Below are 16,397 nucleotides of genomic sequence, written 5' to 3'. Positions count from 1 at the left end.
GTCAGCGTGAAAAAAAAAGCTGTCATACAAACACAAATTAAGTGTTTTTTTTAATGTTTTCTTACATGCTGCAGCCATTCCAACCACAATTACATTGACACAAAAAAGAAGCTTGGCTTAACTTTTTTTTTTTTTATTATCTTTCAGTGTAGAAACTTTGATGCCGTTACCATAAAATACACAATCGTAGTGATATTTTAAATATTATGTGCCCTGCTGTAGGTATTTGTATTCTTGGCCAGGTCTCTCTTGAAAAAAAGATTTTGATCTCAGTAGGAGTAACCTGATTGAATAAAGTAAAATGAATAAATAAATATAATACTCCGCCTTCTTCTTTCAGCATCCTGTGGGTCAGTTCCGGGCAAGCTAATAGTGATGGAAGAAGGCGCGCCTACATCGTAGCGTTTCACCATCTTTCTGCAGACCTTCATCTTCACCAGGGCCGAGTGGATCAGCCCGGCCAGCAGCCCCACAGCCGGTTGCAACGCCTCCGGGAAGAAACTAGCAAGGCAAAGTGGTCCGACATATCTCCGCGGCCCCGGCTGTGCCGCTGGTAGAACCGCAGGTAGACCCAGCCGGACAAGGCGCCATAGCTGTATGCCGCCAGAGGGGCAGAGCTAGCGAGTAGTCCTGATAGGCGTAGTAAGGCCATAAGGAGGAGCAGCAAAGCCGGTGCTGCTTTGAGTCTCACCTGAGAAGAAATGAAGGGGGAGAGATTTAATTCTGATCAGCTGCAAAAATAAATTAAAACTCAGTCCACTTTCTGCCTTCAATGAAGCAACAATACAGCCGAAGCTAAACGGGAACATCAACAATGGATGGATCTGTTCCAAGGTGGCGGGCAGAAGCAATTCTAAAAATGTAAACCTGTGTTTCATTTCCCTATTCACTCAGCTGAGGAATCAAGGGCTTGAAGAGGTAAACCAGTTTTAAAAAACATTCATTTTTAAATAAGCACATAATCAACAATAACAGAAGGTACATCTGAGCTAGCTGGTAGTTAGGAGCATGAAATGTGTAGCTGACCAAGTTCAGCACAGGACAGGCTGCTCGATTTAACTTCCTCGTATCATTGAAGCTTTTTTATTAGAAGCTAGTGGAGCCGTGCAACAGAGCCAAACGGATGGGAGAACAATGCACGTCGGCAAACAGCACCAAAAATTCACGTGAGTGACGTCGCCAATGCAAAGGGACAAATAATCAATGTCACTTGACATGGAATCCACCTATCAAACAACACCAAACCATTTAGGTGTCATAACAGTGAATACTGCATAATGGAGAAACATCAGAAAAACTGGAAGCCATATGAATTTTCTGACCACAATCTGATACAGCTCCAGCTTGTTTTTTCCTCTACAAGTGGATAAAACCATAAAATGGGGTGAAAATGCCCTCTAAATATAAAAATGAGTCTAAAGGAAAGGGTGATCGCCTGGATTCCAACTATAGGCGTATTAAATCCATGGCATGGAACTTGGAAATGTCGTTCTCAGTAAGGCTCAGTATGAGCACTTTGATGCTCAGCAGCAACAGCAATCTGGATTTAGACACAAGAAGTCAGACAATCGACCTCATCCAAAGTTAGTAAGGCAGTTTAAGTAATGCCTACTACATGTTCATGGAGTCATCAGGAATTTGGTGATGCATTTTATAATCTTTTCCCTGCATATAATACAGTGTAGAAAGACAACAATTAGAAAAACAGAGGAAATGATGTAGATGGGCTCATGTCCAGAAAGTCCCAAGGGCAGAACTAAACATCACGCTTCGACACAGGGACTGTCTGCAGTTAAACTGCTCCCTCAGATTCTTGGAAAACCTTTGCTCATTCAAACAAAGGACAACATTATACACATTAAAGGAAAGAAAGATGACAAAGTTTGAAAATACAACAAACAAGGAACACAGAACTGTTTTTGTTCACCCACCAAAAACAATCACTTCCACAGAAAAAAAAGATAACCAGTAGTGACTTTGATAATCGATTTATCAAAAAACAACCACCGCCCACTAATTATCTGCTTTTGCATATCCATTGAGGGTTTTTGTCTCTGGTATTTATCGTTACAGCGAAATATTTTGAGCCAGACCACCAATCACCATGTTTTCCTCATGACATCACTGATCTTATCAGCTCTTGTGCAATCAATGTTACAGTTGAAAGGTTTACTTCTGATGCAATTCTGGAGTAATAACTAGGTCAGTTTGATTGATTCACTGGATTGTAAGTGGTTGTCACAACTGGAAACCTTAAATGATGAAATCCAACTGTTTTTGTCCCATCAGTTACAGACAAGTAGTGGCAGCAAGCAAAGAACTGCAGCAACTGATTATGGGGCTATTCCACAGAGCACCGTTCCTTACAGTTCAATACTGAATAGCAAATCAGTGCATGTTTTGAAGCATCACAGTAACTTCTTATCCAGCTTTGTCAATCTTGAATAGATTTGGTATGCGTAGTAGTTACAGCCATCATCGCCACCAGATTTGAAAACCACGATACAATTTTGAACTGTTCAAAAATTCATCCCGATTCTCAAAATCGTTGACAGTACGTTGTAACCTGTGGGTATTTGCAGTTTTAACGCCTTCAGTAATGTTCCTACTTCTGTAAATGGGGTATTAGTAGTGACTACAGGTTGAAACGTCTTTGATCGTGCTCCATCGTGGTAAAATCTGAAGCCGAAGCACTGTTTGTTGCGGTTTTGATCATATCTAGCCGAGGGCGCAGTTTCTTACTTTTGCACTTTTTTTGGATCGTGGGTGACCGTAGTAGAAAGACACCTTGTGGAACAGCCCTAAGGTTGTGATGTACTACTTGAAAACCTGTTAGCCTGGACCTTCTTATACATGTTTATGACATGAACTTGTAGTCAAATCACCAATATCAAAAAAGAATATTTAAATGGAAAATTATTAGACAAGGTGTGACACATCGATGTACTCAAGGTTAGTATATACTGGACACAGCTTGGCATTTATCCAGTGAACTCACAGAAGTAAACAGTTTGATTTGCACTTGCCGTGACAGTGCACACCCTAAACGTGGGAAAGGTGAGAACATGTCTAACTGCACTTACGACGTCTGTGATTCTTTTCATCTTGATGATGATGATGATTATTAAACTGTGGGTCAGTGAAGTCTACATTCATCACTGCATGAAGAGTTGGCTAATGTAAGATTAAAAATCATTGATAAGTTTTACAGACAACAAATTTCTCACTTTTCAGAGACTCCATGTACAGATTCAGCCAGGTTTTGTGATTTTATTGCAAATAAATGGGGCTGTCATCAAAGTTTAAGCAAATACTTCTTTTTTTTTTTTTTAAGTTTCATCATTAGAGCAGTTTCCAAAGATTGCTTCCTGAAGTATTTTTGCTGGGTGAAGATCCAATCACAAGAAGAGATTTAGGCTTAGAAGACTCACGACAGATGGATGGGATGATTTCTATCAACTTTCCAAATTTTTGCTTGCAACAGTGTAAAAAAATACCACTTCACTTAAGCTGTGGAGGGAGACCACAGGGGGACGTGCTTTTGTCCCGCGCCATGAGCAGCTCCGTGGCGCATCCCTCCACTTCTCTTTCCATGACAAAAACTCCTGTAACAGTGGAATGTGCCAAAAAACTGCTGATGTCCACGTCTTCTGCCTATTTCTGTGGAAGTCAGACGACGTCCCAGATCAACAAAGCCTTCACTTTGGAAATGATCTGGTTGTTTCAGCGGGGTTTCAGCGTGTCGATCGGTGCTCGGAGTGCGCCGCGCTCTCAGCCACTGTGGGTGGTCTTTAAACCGGCTGGAGCACTCCTTAATCTGTGTAATCCCCATAAAATCGTCCCTGAAAGCCATCTGAATTTTCCGAATGGTGTCCACCTGGAGGTCTCTCAGTTTCTGGAAAAATTTGATGCAGCAAAGCTCCAAATCGTTCAGACATTTTATCCGCAATAAAAATCCGAAGAGGGGGTGGACCAGTGCTCACACAAAGCCTGCTCACAGGCGAATGACGCAACCGACAGGCGTGAAAAAAAACTCACGCATGCGCATGAAGGTTTAAGCTTGGCTGATGCAATCACACGTGATTCAAATCCATATGGTTTTTGCAAAAAATAAAAAGGTCGGATAGTTCTCTAACAGACCTCGTATATAAGTTATTTTAAAAGTTGAAATATTTTCCCGACAGTGTTCAGCCATCTGACATATCTTCAGAATTCTGCTCACAATGAAAAGAAATCCAATTTGATCCACTAAGACAAAAAAATAAAAATTAAAGCATAATAATGACTCAAATAAATGCAATGTTTTTAAAGAATTCCATCGATGTTTGTCTGCTCTGGGTGCGTTGCTCAGTGTGAAACATAGGATAGCAGCGCTTTGTACTGCCAACAACATTAAAAATAAACAACAGGCCGGGTCTTCTCTACTGTCGAGTTTATAGGTGGTTTGCAAACCGACACGGCATATTACCACCATCAACCATTTGGGTGCAGACCATTAACAGCCTGACATCCTCACCAGGTGGGTCATTGTAAATGGAAACCTTTTCAGGAACAAAATAAATAAATAATGGCATTAACTGGTTGGCATTATTTTAAATAAACGGTTGTTTCGGCCTCATACCCCATGACTGCTGGGAAAGTTTCCAGCACTCGCATGACCCCTAACTGGAATAAGCAGGTATATAAAATGAATGAATGGTTCTGTTTTGGAACATTTAAAAAAAAAAAAAAAAATCAAGTTTCTGGATTTGCTTTTGTTCCTAGCAAAATGCCAAAGGTTTCTGGTTTTCGTTCCACAAACCGGTTCAAAACCTTGATTAAAAATTATTTCTATATCATATTGGTGTGTCAGGTGTTAGCCAGCCAGTCTACTCTATATAAACCTGATCCTGTCAGACCTCAGAAGCTAAGCAGTGTGGACCTGGTTAATACCTGGATGGGAGATGTCTTTGGAACACGGGGCTGTGTGTGTTTCTCAATGTAAAACTGGAGTTCCGTCAGGAAGGACATCCAGTGTAAAACTTGTGCCAAATAGTAATACAGGTCTGGCTGTATCCACTGTGGTGACCCCAAACAAACAGGAGGAGCCGAAAGAACAACATTATTGGTGTGTCAAGTGTTGAAAGTGCATGCTGTGACTTTGAGCTATGTCATTTTGAGTCTTAACAGATGAGGAATTACCTTCTACATGTCATGCGATTGAGAGCAATGGATTTTGACATGTTAATGTTTGTCAAGATTTATTGTGGAGACTTTCTTGGCTATTTTGATATAACTGGCCATATAGGACAAATATAGATTTGGACCTACTAGCTGCATGCATCATTATATTACAGATATTGTTATTGGGTTACAAGACTCATACTAACAGTGACTGTTTTTGTACACATGAAAGTTGTAAAGTTTTTAAGCTGTCGTGAAGTAACTAGAGATGTATCCTAACAAATCGGAACTTGAAATGAATATATGGCAAGTGGCCTATCAGGTACAATAATGAAAACCTGGAGCATTTCACAAGATACTGAAACAGTGAACTATGTGGACTGAACCATAAACTACAAGTGTTAAGGTGCCTTGACACTTGCACAAATGTGATCCCCGCACTGCCACGCAATCTGGTGTGCCGGTAAGTAAACCCGTAAACTGCGCATTAACTGTGCACGGCTGTGAGCAGGTGCGCAAAGAAAATTTTGAAAAGTTCAAAACTTCTGGCACGCATTAATTTTGTGAACTAGTCGTGAACATTGTCCAACCTATTCGAAAGCACTGTGTGTGTCACTGTGTGTCATTGCCGCAGCGCATCTGAACGATTATAGATGAGATGTTACAGCTATAATAAATGTAATTTTACAGATACATTATCAAACTCATAAAGAATGAAAATGCAACTGTTTTACCAATCCACTACAATATATATTATAAATACCTTTCAGACAATTCAAAATGTGTTCTCCACCATACGACGCACGAGAGAGGCTGCAGCTGCATATAATTTCTCTTATGTAACATGCCGTCCAGCGGGACAAAGTGGCTCACACTGGCATGATGACTTGAGCAGCAGTGCAGGAAAAAAAAAAAATTGTACAAAGTGTCAAAGTAGCTTAAGGAACTGCGACTGACATGCTTGCTAAAAGCCGGGCAGGGGTCTATGACAAATGTGACTGGATATAATGTCACAACTCACTACACGTGAGCCACGATGAACTACCACTGCAGAACAGAATGTTTTTGTATGCTTTACCTGTGGCACTTTGAGCACTGTAGTATCCCCCATGGTCTGCTTCAGTGCCACTAGAACCCCTCCCAGGAACCCAGCTGCTCCGTGGACACGCACGCCAAACAGGTAGTCCAGGTTAAAGGTGGCCACATAGGTTAGGAGGTAGGAGAAACCTGCAAGGAGGCCTGCGGAGACATTAACCACTGTGAAAAAGATAAGAAGCTCCAGCGCGCCCCACAGAGGTTCAAGCAGGCGCCCACAGGCCATAACCAGGCCCACACTGGTTGCCACACACCAGATGTGCTCCTCCACCACTCCATGGGTCACCAGTGTCCACACCCAGAAGTTGGGAGGAAAGAGGTAGCCCGGCGTCACCCCCAGCACGTATGGAGTGTTGACGGCCCATGATAGCAGGTAGAGGAGAACCACCACAACACTTATGGATTTCACCACCACGCTGGTACTGGCCAGGGCAGCCAGAAAGTGCTGCCGGGCCACAGGCAGGTACCGATTCATTGTGCACGACTGTTTCTTCAGGTCGAGACGGCAAAAGCAGATCTTTAGCCGCAGCACAGGGTGCGAGATTAACAATGCCAAGCAGAACAGGTGACACCTGTGAAAATCCACTCTTCTCTGTGAGTCTTCATCCGCGATACTGTGTGTAACTGAAGGCTCTGCATTAAAAAGTAAATGGTGGAGTCATTTTTCAGTACATGTAACCCTGAAAAGAACTGACTGCCACTGCCAATCATCGAAAAAAAAATGCAGGGGATAACCTCAGCCACGTTTTCATGTAGTTTTTACGTACCCGTCTTGATTCTTCAGTGGAACAGAATCATAGCCAAGCATGCAAATCCTTACAGAAACAAATCCAACTTCCAACTTCTTCACTTGACGTCTGCTGAGTTAGCTTGTAAACACAGGGGAGCTAATGCTAACTAGCCGACAGACAGGAAGCGTCTTTCACTGATTTATGTCCGTCACAGACGAGCAAAAGACGTTTGCCTCTACCTATATTTACAAAGAATACATAACATCGGAACCAGTCCGGGGCGAGGCTGCCGTCCGGATCATCTGTGTCGTCTCGGTTTGGTGTGCGACGGGAAGCGAGTCCGAGGAATTCACGAAGGCCTTCTCAACAGAGCTAACGTTCCTGAGGCTACGCAGCATAAATCCCCACATACTTCAGAGCCTTTACATCTACCTCGCTAAATTTTCCATCCCTGTTCTGCTGTTACTGTGCGGCAGATCGCAACAAAAAAAAAAAAAACCCGTTTTTATCTTGTATTTCCAGGCACTCCTTGAACATTCACCCTGACATGCGCTGACTGCCACACCGTCAATAAAAAAAAACGTCAAGTCACGCAATCTTTTTAGCACCAAAGCATGCTGGAAACTGAGTTCTCAATAAGGAGAAAAACTCTTCTGACCATGGAAATATGCTTCTGACTTCGCCTGTATGGCACTAACTCCAGGCCAAAGTTTTGTAATCTCAAAATAAAAAAAGATTGAAAAATATATTTTGAAACTGAAAATTCAATGTTTGTTCTTGAATTTATAATCATTTAAAAAGTATTATTAAAATAAAAATAGTGTAAGATATATCTTTTTCAGTTTAAATATATTTTTGATTCAGCTCTGTAATTATTTGATCAAATAATTTATTTTCATTCGGATTTCTTTTTTCACCTTCAGGTCTTATTTTTTCAGTTTCAAACTAGGGGTGGTGGCCAAGTGGTAAATGCGCTTGGTTTCAGTTCAGAAGGTTCCGGGTTCAAATCCCACCCCTGCCACTTTTCTCCATGTAATGTGGAGTTGCGTCAGGAAGGGCATCTGGCCTGTGCCAAAAACCTGTGCCAGTTCAACATGCACATCCACCTTGGATTTGCTGTGGCGACCCCGAGTGCGAACAGGGGAGCAGCCAAAAGGACTTACTTGACTTACTTACTCTGGCTTGGGAGGGCGTGGCTTCGATTGAGAGGGGTGTGGAATTGTGAGTGACAGGAGAGCAATCAGTCCTCACATGATGTTGCTTTCAGGAAACGTGGGTACTTTGATAGATAATGACTTAACACTTTCTCAGGACAGGACGCCAGTCTGTCACAGGGCCACAAACAGACACATTCACACTCGCACACCTATGGACAATTTAAAGATTCCAATCCAATCCTGTGGGAGGAAACCGGAGCACCCGGAGGAAACCCATGCAAACACGGGGAGAACATGAAACTCCACACAGAAAGGCCACAGGCGGGAACTGAACCCATGACCTTCTTGCTGTGAGGCAACAGTGCTAACCACTAAGCCACCGTGCTGCCCCATCTGATGCAGTGCTTCTCAATTATTTTCTGCCCCCGGAAGAAGCAAACATTTCGCACCCCCCCACCCCACTCTCCCCCGTGACTATACCTCTCTCTGCAGGCCGACACCTGCCGAGCGGGGGATCAAATGAGCGTGCGCAGGGCATTCGGCCGCTTGTGTGCGTGAAAGTTGTGGCGACAGGTGTACAAGGCGTTTGAAGCAACGTCGAGTTTTCACGAATGGCATGCAATTCCTCCTTTGTGCGTTAGTCGGCTTCAGTTACATGTGAACAGGCCCTTAAAGTTGATTCAATTTTGGTAAAAAGTGATGTAAGGGTGATTCTTAGACTACGGGCACTTATTATGTCCTTTGATCATATTGTATGAAAAACAGAAAAAAGGGGAAATTTCACACTTTTATAATTATCTTTATAATGAAAGTGTTGAGAAATTTGTTCTAGTAGTCTATGATGACTTTTTCACCTTTTTTCAGCATCATTATATGCAAATATTGTCATTTTGTGCTTGTCCCACACCCAGACTTTTGATCTTCAATGATAAAAATGAATGGTTTTTCTAATGTTTTAAAATATCTCTGAATAAAATATCAGTAAAATAATCAAAACATAATTGGGGTATTCAATGTCATACAACTGTTGTGATTTTTTTTTTAAACAAAATGTAGTTGTCCCACACTACTGCCGTAATTTCCACCACAACACTGTAATGTCCCTTTAAACAGTTTGTATGAAAGATTGTTTGGGTAGTTTCTATGGAGATAAACAGTGACATCAGAGCACATGTATATAGCGCCAAATCACAACAAACAGTTGCCCCAAGGCGCTTTATATTGTAAGGCAATGGTGTGGTGGAAATTACATTTACAAGGCCAATAGTGCCCGTAGTTAAAGAATCACCCGTAAATTATTGGTTAACAGGATTTTAAAAAGGACTAGTTTGCCCCGTCATGCTTAGTTATGTTATGGGGTAACATGTCACATTTCACAGAATCCAATGGACGTCAACATTGTTTAACCTTTACTTTGGAGACCAAACATTCAAGAGTCAAAACTATTTCATTTAATAATCCCATTAGTTCAACCAATAATTTGCACCACTTTTTTTTAATCAAAATTGAAGCAACATTTGACCCCTGGGGGCGGGCCTGGACGCTGGAGTTCTGCACGATTGGATGATCAGTTGAAAGGCTGAATCCCATTTTGATTGACAGCTACAGGAATGAGAATCAGTTTGCATATTTTTGCGTATTTATGCATTTTTAAATTTATGCCAAAGTGTTTTGCGTGCGCTATAAATCAGTGTTTTAAAGGCGCACAGAGAAACACACTGGATTAGATGTTATGTGAGAAGATCTCGGTGAGTTAGTCTCTGCTTCGTTCTTCAGTAAGTGTTTAAAAGTCTTAAAAGTTTTAAAACTCGTCGCACGTTAATTAACGTCCTGGTTCACAAAACAACATTAAAGTATTCATAATTATAAGTCTATCTGGGCATATGTGGTAATAATCAGCGGTTGCTGATGCATTTTATTCATGAAAATTAGTCAAATTTAAAAATTTATTAATTTATACTCGTATAGCGCCAATTCACGATGAACTCGTCTCAAGGCGCTTCACACAACATAAAACAACAACAAAAAAACTGAATTAAAAATTTAAAAACACAATAAAAAGACAAAACTATAAAAGAATACAAGAATAAAAACACATCATAACACTAGTGATAAAACAAGGATAACAAATGAGTCTTTAAACGTGATTTAAAAGTCTCCACAGTATCAGACTGCTGAATGTGTGCCAGGAGATCGTTCCACAGAGCTGGGGCACGGTAGGAGAAAGCTCTGTGACCGGCAGACTTTTTATTCACCCTGGGAACACACAGAAGTCCAGGGCCCGAGCTGGTACATAGGGGCTTACCAGGTCAGCCAGATAGGGAGGTGCAAGTCCATGAACAATTTTATAAACTAATAACAGTACCTTAAAATCCGATCTTGCAGCAACTGGAAGCCAGTGCAGGAAGGCCAAACGGGCGTAATGTGGTCAAACTTTCTGCTTTGTGTAAAAGTCTGGCAGCAGCGTTTTGAACCAGTTGAAGGCCCCTAATCCTGGACTGCGGTAAGCCAGAAAATAGAGCATTACAATAGTCCAATCTAGAAGAGACAAATGCATGAATCAAAGTCTCAGCATCAGCCATAGACAGGATGGGACGAATCTCGCTATATTTCGCAATGGAAGAAGCAGTCCTTGTAATGTCTCTAATGTGTGTATAACACACAAACCTAAGCTAAGTGCTAGCTGATCAAATTGATGCCCATACCTCGCTGGACCAAGAACCATAACTTCAGTCTTATCAGAATTTAAAAGTAGGAAGTTACTAGATATCCAACTTTTTACTGATACAAGGCAATCTTCCAAGGATTTTATGTGAATGCGATTACCAGCAGTTATTGGCATGTACAGTTGAGTGTCATCAGCACAGCAATGAAAGGGAATCCCAAAGTGCCGCAGTATATTCCCAAGGGGTGCTACATAAGGGGAAAAAAGCAGGGGGCCTAAAACGGATCCCTGCGGAACCCCAAACTTCATGTCCCTACGATCAGAGGAGGTGCCATTACACAATACACAGTAAGAATGACTGGACAGGTATGACATCAACCATGCAAGAGCAGTTCCAGTAATCCCAAAGTGATTCTCCAGCCTATTGAGTAAAATATGATGATCCGCAGTATCAAACGCAGCACTATGCTCCAACAGCACTAAGACTGTAGCGGTATCTGAGTCCATTGCTCGCAAAAGGTCATTCACTACTTTAGTAAGTGCTGTCTCTGTGGAGTGATATTTTCTAAAAGCAGATTGCAGTGGATCAGAAAGATTATTCTCAGTGAGGTAGTCCACGAGCTGTTGCGAAACCACTTTTTCCAGGATTTTAGAACAAAATGATAGATTTGATATCGGTCTATAATTTTTCAATACAATAGGGTCGAGATTGGATTTCTTAAGTAATGGTAAAAGTAATCAATGCAGACTTGAAACATTTAGGAACAGATCCAGAAGTTAATGAGAGATTTATCATTTCCAGCACAGTCGGTCCAAGAATGGGCCACAGGTCCTTAAACAGTTTTGTTGGTATAGGATCAAATAAACAGGTTGTGCTTTTAGTAGACGTCATGAGCTTCGCCAGCGTGCCTAGCGAGATACCATCAAATCTGTAATCTGGGTAACACCTCAGTGGGCACAATCCACCTCCACAGCAGTATGCGGTGGCTGGACCAAAGCCTGCGGAGATATGCTCAACCTAATATCTTCAATTTTCTTCTTGAAATAGTCCAAGAAGTCCTGTGCTGAAAAGGGAGAGTGAATAACAGGTGGCTGTCCATAAATGAGAAATGCTACAGTTTCAAACAAAAACTTTGAATTAAGCTTGTTTTTATTGATCAAATCAGAATAATAGGCACACTTTGTAGCCAGTAGTGCATGCTTATAATCTAAGACAGCATCACGCCATGCAAGGTGGAACACCTCTAATTTAGAACTACGCCATTTCTGTTCCAAACCTCGAGCCTTCTGCCTAAGGTCACGCAAGTAACCATTGAACCAAGGCGACTGCGCCCTGGGAAGGCGTGGCCTTAAAAGAGGAGGCACAACCTTATCCAGTATAGCCTTGAGTGCTGAATTCAATTAGTGATGGAGAAAACGAAATGTTTTGAAACACTGAATCAATATGAAACAACGATTCAGTATTTTGAAGCTTTGATACAGTTATATATGGCGACATCTGCTAGCCAGTCTTTAAAATAACATTTGCATGGAACAAAATAACATTTGCATGGAACAAACCCAGCAGGCTGACTGGGTGACTGTGAGGAGGAAGTGTAGCCCTAAACAGAAGCCCCGTGTACACCGTCAACCCGTTCACATCTCTAACCGTTTTTCCCCACTCGACAATACACCCGCCGAGGATCAAACTCTGGTTATTGGCGACTCTGTTTTGAGAAATGTGAAGTTAGCGACACCAGCAACCATTGTCAATTGTCTTCCGGGGGCCAGAGCAGGCGACATTGAAGGAAATTTGAAACTGCTGGCTAAGGCTAAGCGTAAATTTGGTAAGATTGTAATTCACGTCGGCAGTAATGACACTCGGTTACGCCAATCGGAGGTCACTAAAATTAACATTAAATCGGTGTGTAACTTTGCAAAAACAATGTCGGACTCTGTAGTTTTCTCTGGGCCCCTCCCCAATCGGACCGGGAGTGACATGTTTAGCCGCATGTTCTCCTTGAATTGCTGGCTGTCTGAGTGGTGTCCAAAAAATGAGGTGGCTTCATAGATAATTGGCAAAGCTTCTGGGGAAAACCTGGTCTTGTTAGGAGAGACGGCATCCATCACACTTTGGATGGAGCAGCTCTCATTTCTAGAAATCTGGCCAATTTTCTTAAATCTTCCAAACCGTGACTATCCAGGGTTGGGACCAGGAAGCAGAGTTGTAGTCTTACACACCTCTCTGCAGCTTCTCTCCCCTGCCATCCCCTCATTACCCCATCCCCGTAGAGACGGTGCCTGCTCCCAGACTACCAATAACCAGCAAAAATCTATTTAAGCATAAAAATTCAAAAGAAAAATAATATAGCACCTTCAACTGCACCACAGACTAAAACAGTTAAATGTGGTCTATTAAACATTAGGTCTCTCTCTTCTAAGTCCCTGTTGGTAAATGATATAATAATTGATCAACATATTGATTTATTCTGCCTAACAGAAACCTGGTTACAGCAGGATGAATATGTTAGTTTAAATGAGTCAACACCCCCGAGTCACACTAACTGTCAGAATGCTCGTAGCACGGGCCGGGGCGGAGGATTAGCAGCAATCTTCCATTCCAGCTTATTAATTAATCAAAACCCAGACAGAGCTTTAATTCATTTGAAAGCTTGTCTCTTAGTCTTGTCCATCCAAATTGGAAGTCCCAAAAACCAGTTTTATTTGTTATTATCTATCGTCCACCTGGTCGTTACTGTGAGTTTCTCTGTGAATTTTCAGACCTTTTGTCTGACTTAGTGCTTAGCTCAGATAAGATAATTATAGTGGGCGATTTTAACATCCACACAGATGCTGAGAATGACAGCCTCAACACTGCATTTAATCTATTATTTGACTCTATTGGCTTTGCTCAAAAAGTAAATGAGTCCACCCACCACTTTAATCATATCTTAGATCTTGTTCTGACTTATGGTATGGAAATTGAAGACTTAACAGTATTCCCTGAAAACTCCCTTCTGTCTGATCATTTCTTAATAACATTTACATTTACTCTGATGGACTACCCAGCAGTGGGGAATAAGTTTCATTACACTAGAAGTCTTTCAGAAAGCGTTGTAACTAGGTTTAAGGATATGATTCCTTCTTTATGTTCTCTAATGCCATATACCAACACAGTGCAGAGTAGCTACCTAAACTCTGTAAGGGAGATAGAGTATCTCGTCAATAGTTTTACATCCTCATTGAAGACAACTTTGGATGCTGTAGCTCCTCTGAAAAAGAGAGCTTTAAATCAGAAGTGTCTGACTCTGTGGTATAACTCACAAACTCGTAGCTTAAAGCAGATAACCCGTAAGTTGGAGAGGAAATGGCGTCTCACTAATTTAGAAGATCTTCACTTAGCCTGGAAAAAGAGTCTGTTGCTCTATAAAAAAGCCCTCCGTAAAGCTAGGACATCTTTCTACTCATCACTAATTGAAGAAAATAAGAACAACCCCAGGTTTCTTTTCAGCACTGTAGCCAGGCTGACAAAGAGTCAGAGCTCTATTGAGCTGAGTATTCCATTAACTTTAACTAGTAATGACTTCATGACTTTCTTTGCTAACAAAATTTTAACTATTAGAGAAAAAAATACTCATAACCATCCCAAAGACGTATCGTTATCTTTGGCTGCTCTCAGTGATGCCGGTATTTGGTTAGACTCTTTCTCTCCGATTGCTCTGAGTTATTTTCATTAGTTACTTCATCCAAACCATCAACATGTTTATTAGACCCCATTCCTGCCAGGCTGCTCAAGGAAGCCCTACCATTATTTAATGCTTCGATCTTAAATATGATCAATCTATCTTTGTTAGTTGGCTATGTACCACAGGCTTTTAAGGTGGCAGTAATTAAACCATTACTTAAAAAGCCATCACTTGACCCAGCTATCTTAGCTAATTATAGGCCAATCTCCAACCTTCCTTTTCTCTCAAAAATTCTTGAAAGGGTAGTTGTAAAACAGCTAACTGATCATCTGCAGAGGAATGGTCTATTTGAAGAGTTTCAGTCAGGTTTTAGAATTCATCATAGTACAGAAACAGCATTAGTGAAGGTTACAATGATCTTCTTATGGCCTCGGACAGTGGACTCATCTCTGTGCTTGTTCTGTTAGACCTCAGTGCTGCTTTTGATACTGTTGACCATAAAATTTTATTACAGAGATTAGAGCATGCCATAGGTATTAAAGGCACTGCGCTGCGGTGGTTTGAATCATATTTGTCTAATAGATTACAGTTTGTTCATGTAAATGGGGAATCTTCTTCACAGACTAAAGTTAATTGTGGAGTTCCACAAGGTTCTGTGCTAGGACCAATTTTATTCACTTATACATGCTTCCCTTAGGCAGTATTATTAGACGGTATTGCTTAAATTTTCATTGTTACGCAGATGATACCCAGCTTTATCTATCCATGAAGCCAGAGGACACACACCAATTAGCTAAACTGCAGGATTGTCTTACAGACATAAAGACATGGATGACCCTCTAATTTCCTGCTTTTAAACTCAGATAAAACTGAAGTTATTGTACTTGGCCCCACAAATCTTAGAAACATGGTGTCTAACCAGATCCTTACTCTGGATGGCATTACCCTGACCTCTAGTAATACTGTGAGAAATCTTGGAGTCATTTTTGATCAGGATATGTCATTCAAAGCGCATATTAAACAAATATGTAGGACTGGCTTTTTTGCATTTACGCAATATCTCTAAAATCAGAAAGGTCTTGTCTCGAGTGATGCTGAAAAACTAATTCATGCATTTATTTCCTCTAGGCTGGACTATTGTAATTCATTATTATCAGGTTGTCCTAAAAGTTCCCTAAAAAGCCTTCAGTTAATTCAAAATGCTGCAGCTAGAGTACTGACGGGGACTAGCAGGAGAGAGCATATCTCACCCATATTGGCCTCTCTTCATTGGCTTCCTGTTAATTCTAGAATAGAATTTAAAATTCTTCTTCTTACTTATAAGGTTTTGAATAATCAGGTCCCATCGTATCTTAGGGACCTCGTAGTACCATATCACCCCATTAGAGCGCTTCGCTCTCAGACTGCAGGCTTACTTGTAGTTCCTAGGGTTTGTAAGAGTAGAATGGGTGGCAGAGCCTTCAGCTTTCAGGCTCCTCTCCTGTGGAACCAGCTCCCAATTCAGATCAGGGAGACAGACACCCTCTCTACTTTTAAGATTAGGCTTAAAACTTTCCTTTTTGCTAAAGCTTATAGTTAGGGCTGGATCAGGTGACCCTGAACCATCCCTTAGTTATGCTGCTATAGACGTAGACTGCTGGGGGGTTCCCATGATGCACTGTTTCTTTCTCTTTTTGCTCTGTATGCACCACTCTGCATTTAATCATTAGTGATCGATCTCTGCTCCCCTCCACAGCATGTCTTTTTCCCGGTTCTCTCCCTCAGCCCCAACCAGTCCCAGCAGAAGACTGCCCCTCCCTGAGCCTGGTTCTGCTGGAGGTTTTCTTCCTGTTAAAAGGGAGTTTTTTTCCTTCCCACTGTAGCCAAGTGCTTGCTCACAGGGGGTCGTTTTGACCGTTGGGGTTTTACATAATTATTGTAT

The 16,397-nt window shown here is 41.5% G+C and overlaps 1 protein-coding gene across 1 annotated transcript; it reads right to left on the bottom strand.

The window, feature by feature from the left end:
* Positions 1-269: 269 nt before the first annotated feature.
* On the bottom strand, positions 270-7,012 carry LOC117511406 (transmembrane protein 115-like). Its single transcript, XM_034171439.1, is given in 3 exon segments — positions 270-508; positions 511-691; positions 6,242-7,012. Coding segments are annotated over 3 exon segments (912 nt in total). The 5' UTR covers positions 6,734-7,012.
* Positions 7,013-16,397: the final 9,385 nt, after the last annotated feature.

This window comes from Thalassophryne amazonica, chromosome 6 (genome assembly GCF_902500255.1).
Source record: "Thalassophryne amazonica chromosome 6, fThaAma1.1, whole genome shotgun sequence".
In the NCBI taxonomy this organism is placed as follows: Eukaryota; Metazoa; Chordata; class Actinopteri; order Batrachoidiformes; family Batrachoididae; genus Thalassophryne; species Thalassophryne amazonica.
The sequence above is the reverse complement of the archived record's forward strand: the minus strand, read 5'-3'. Positions and strand labels throughout refer to the sequence as shown.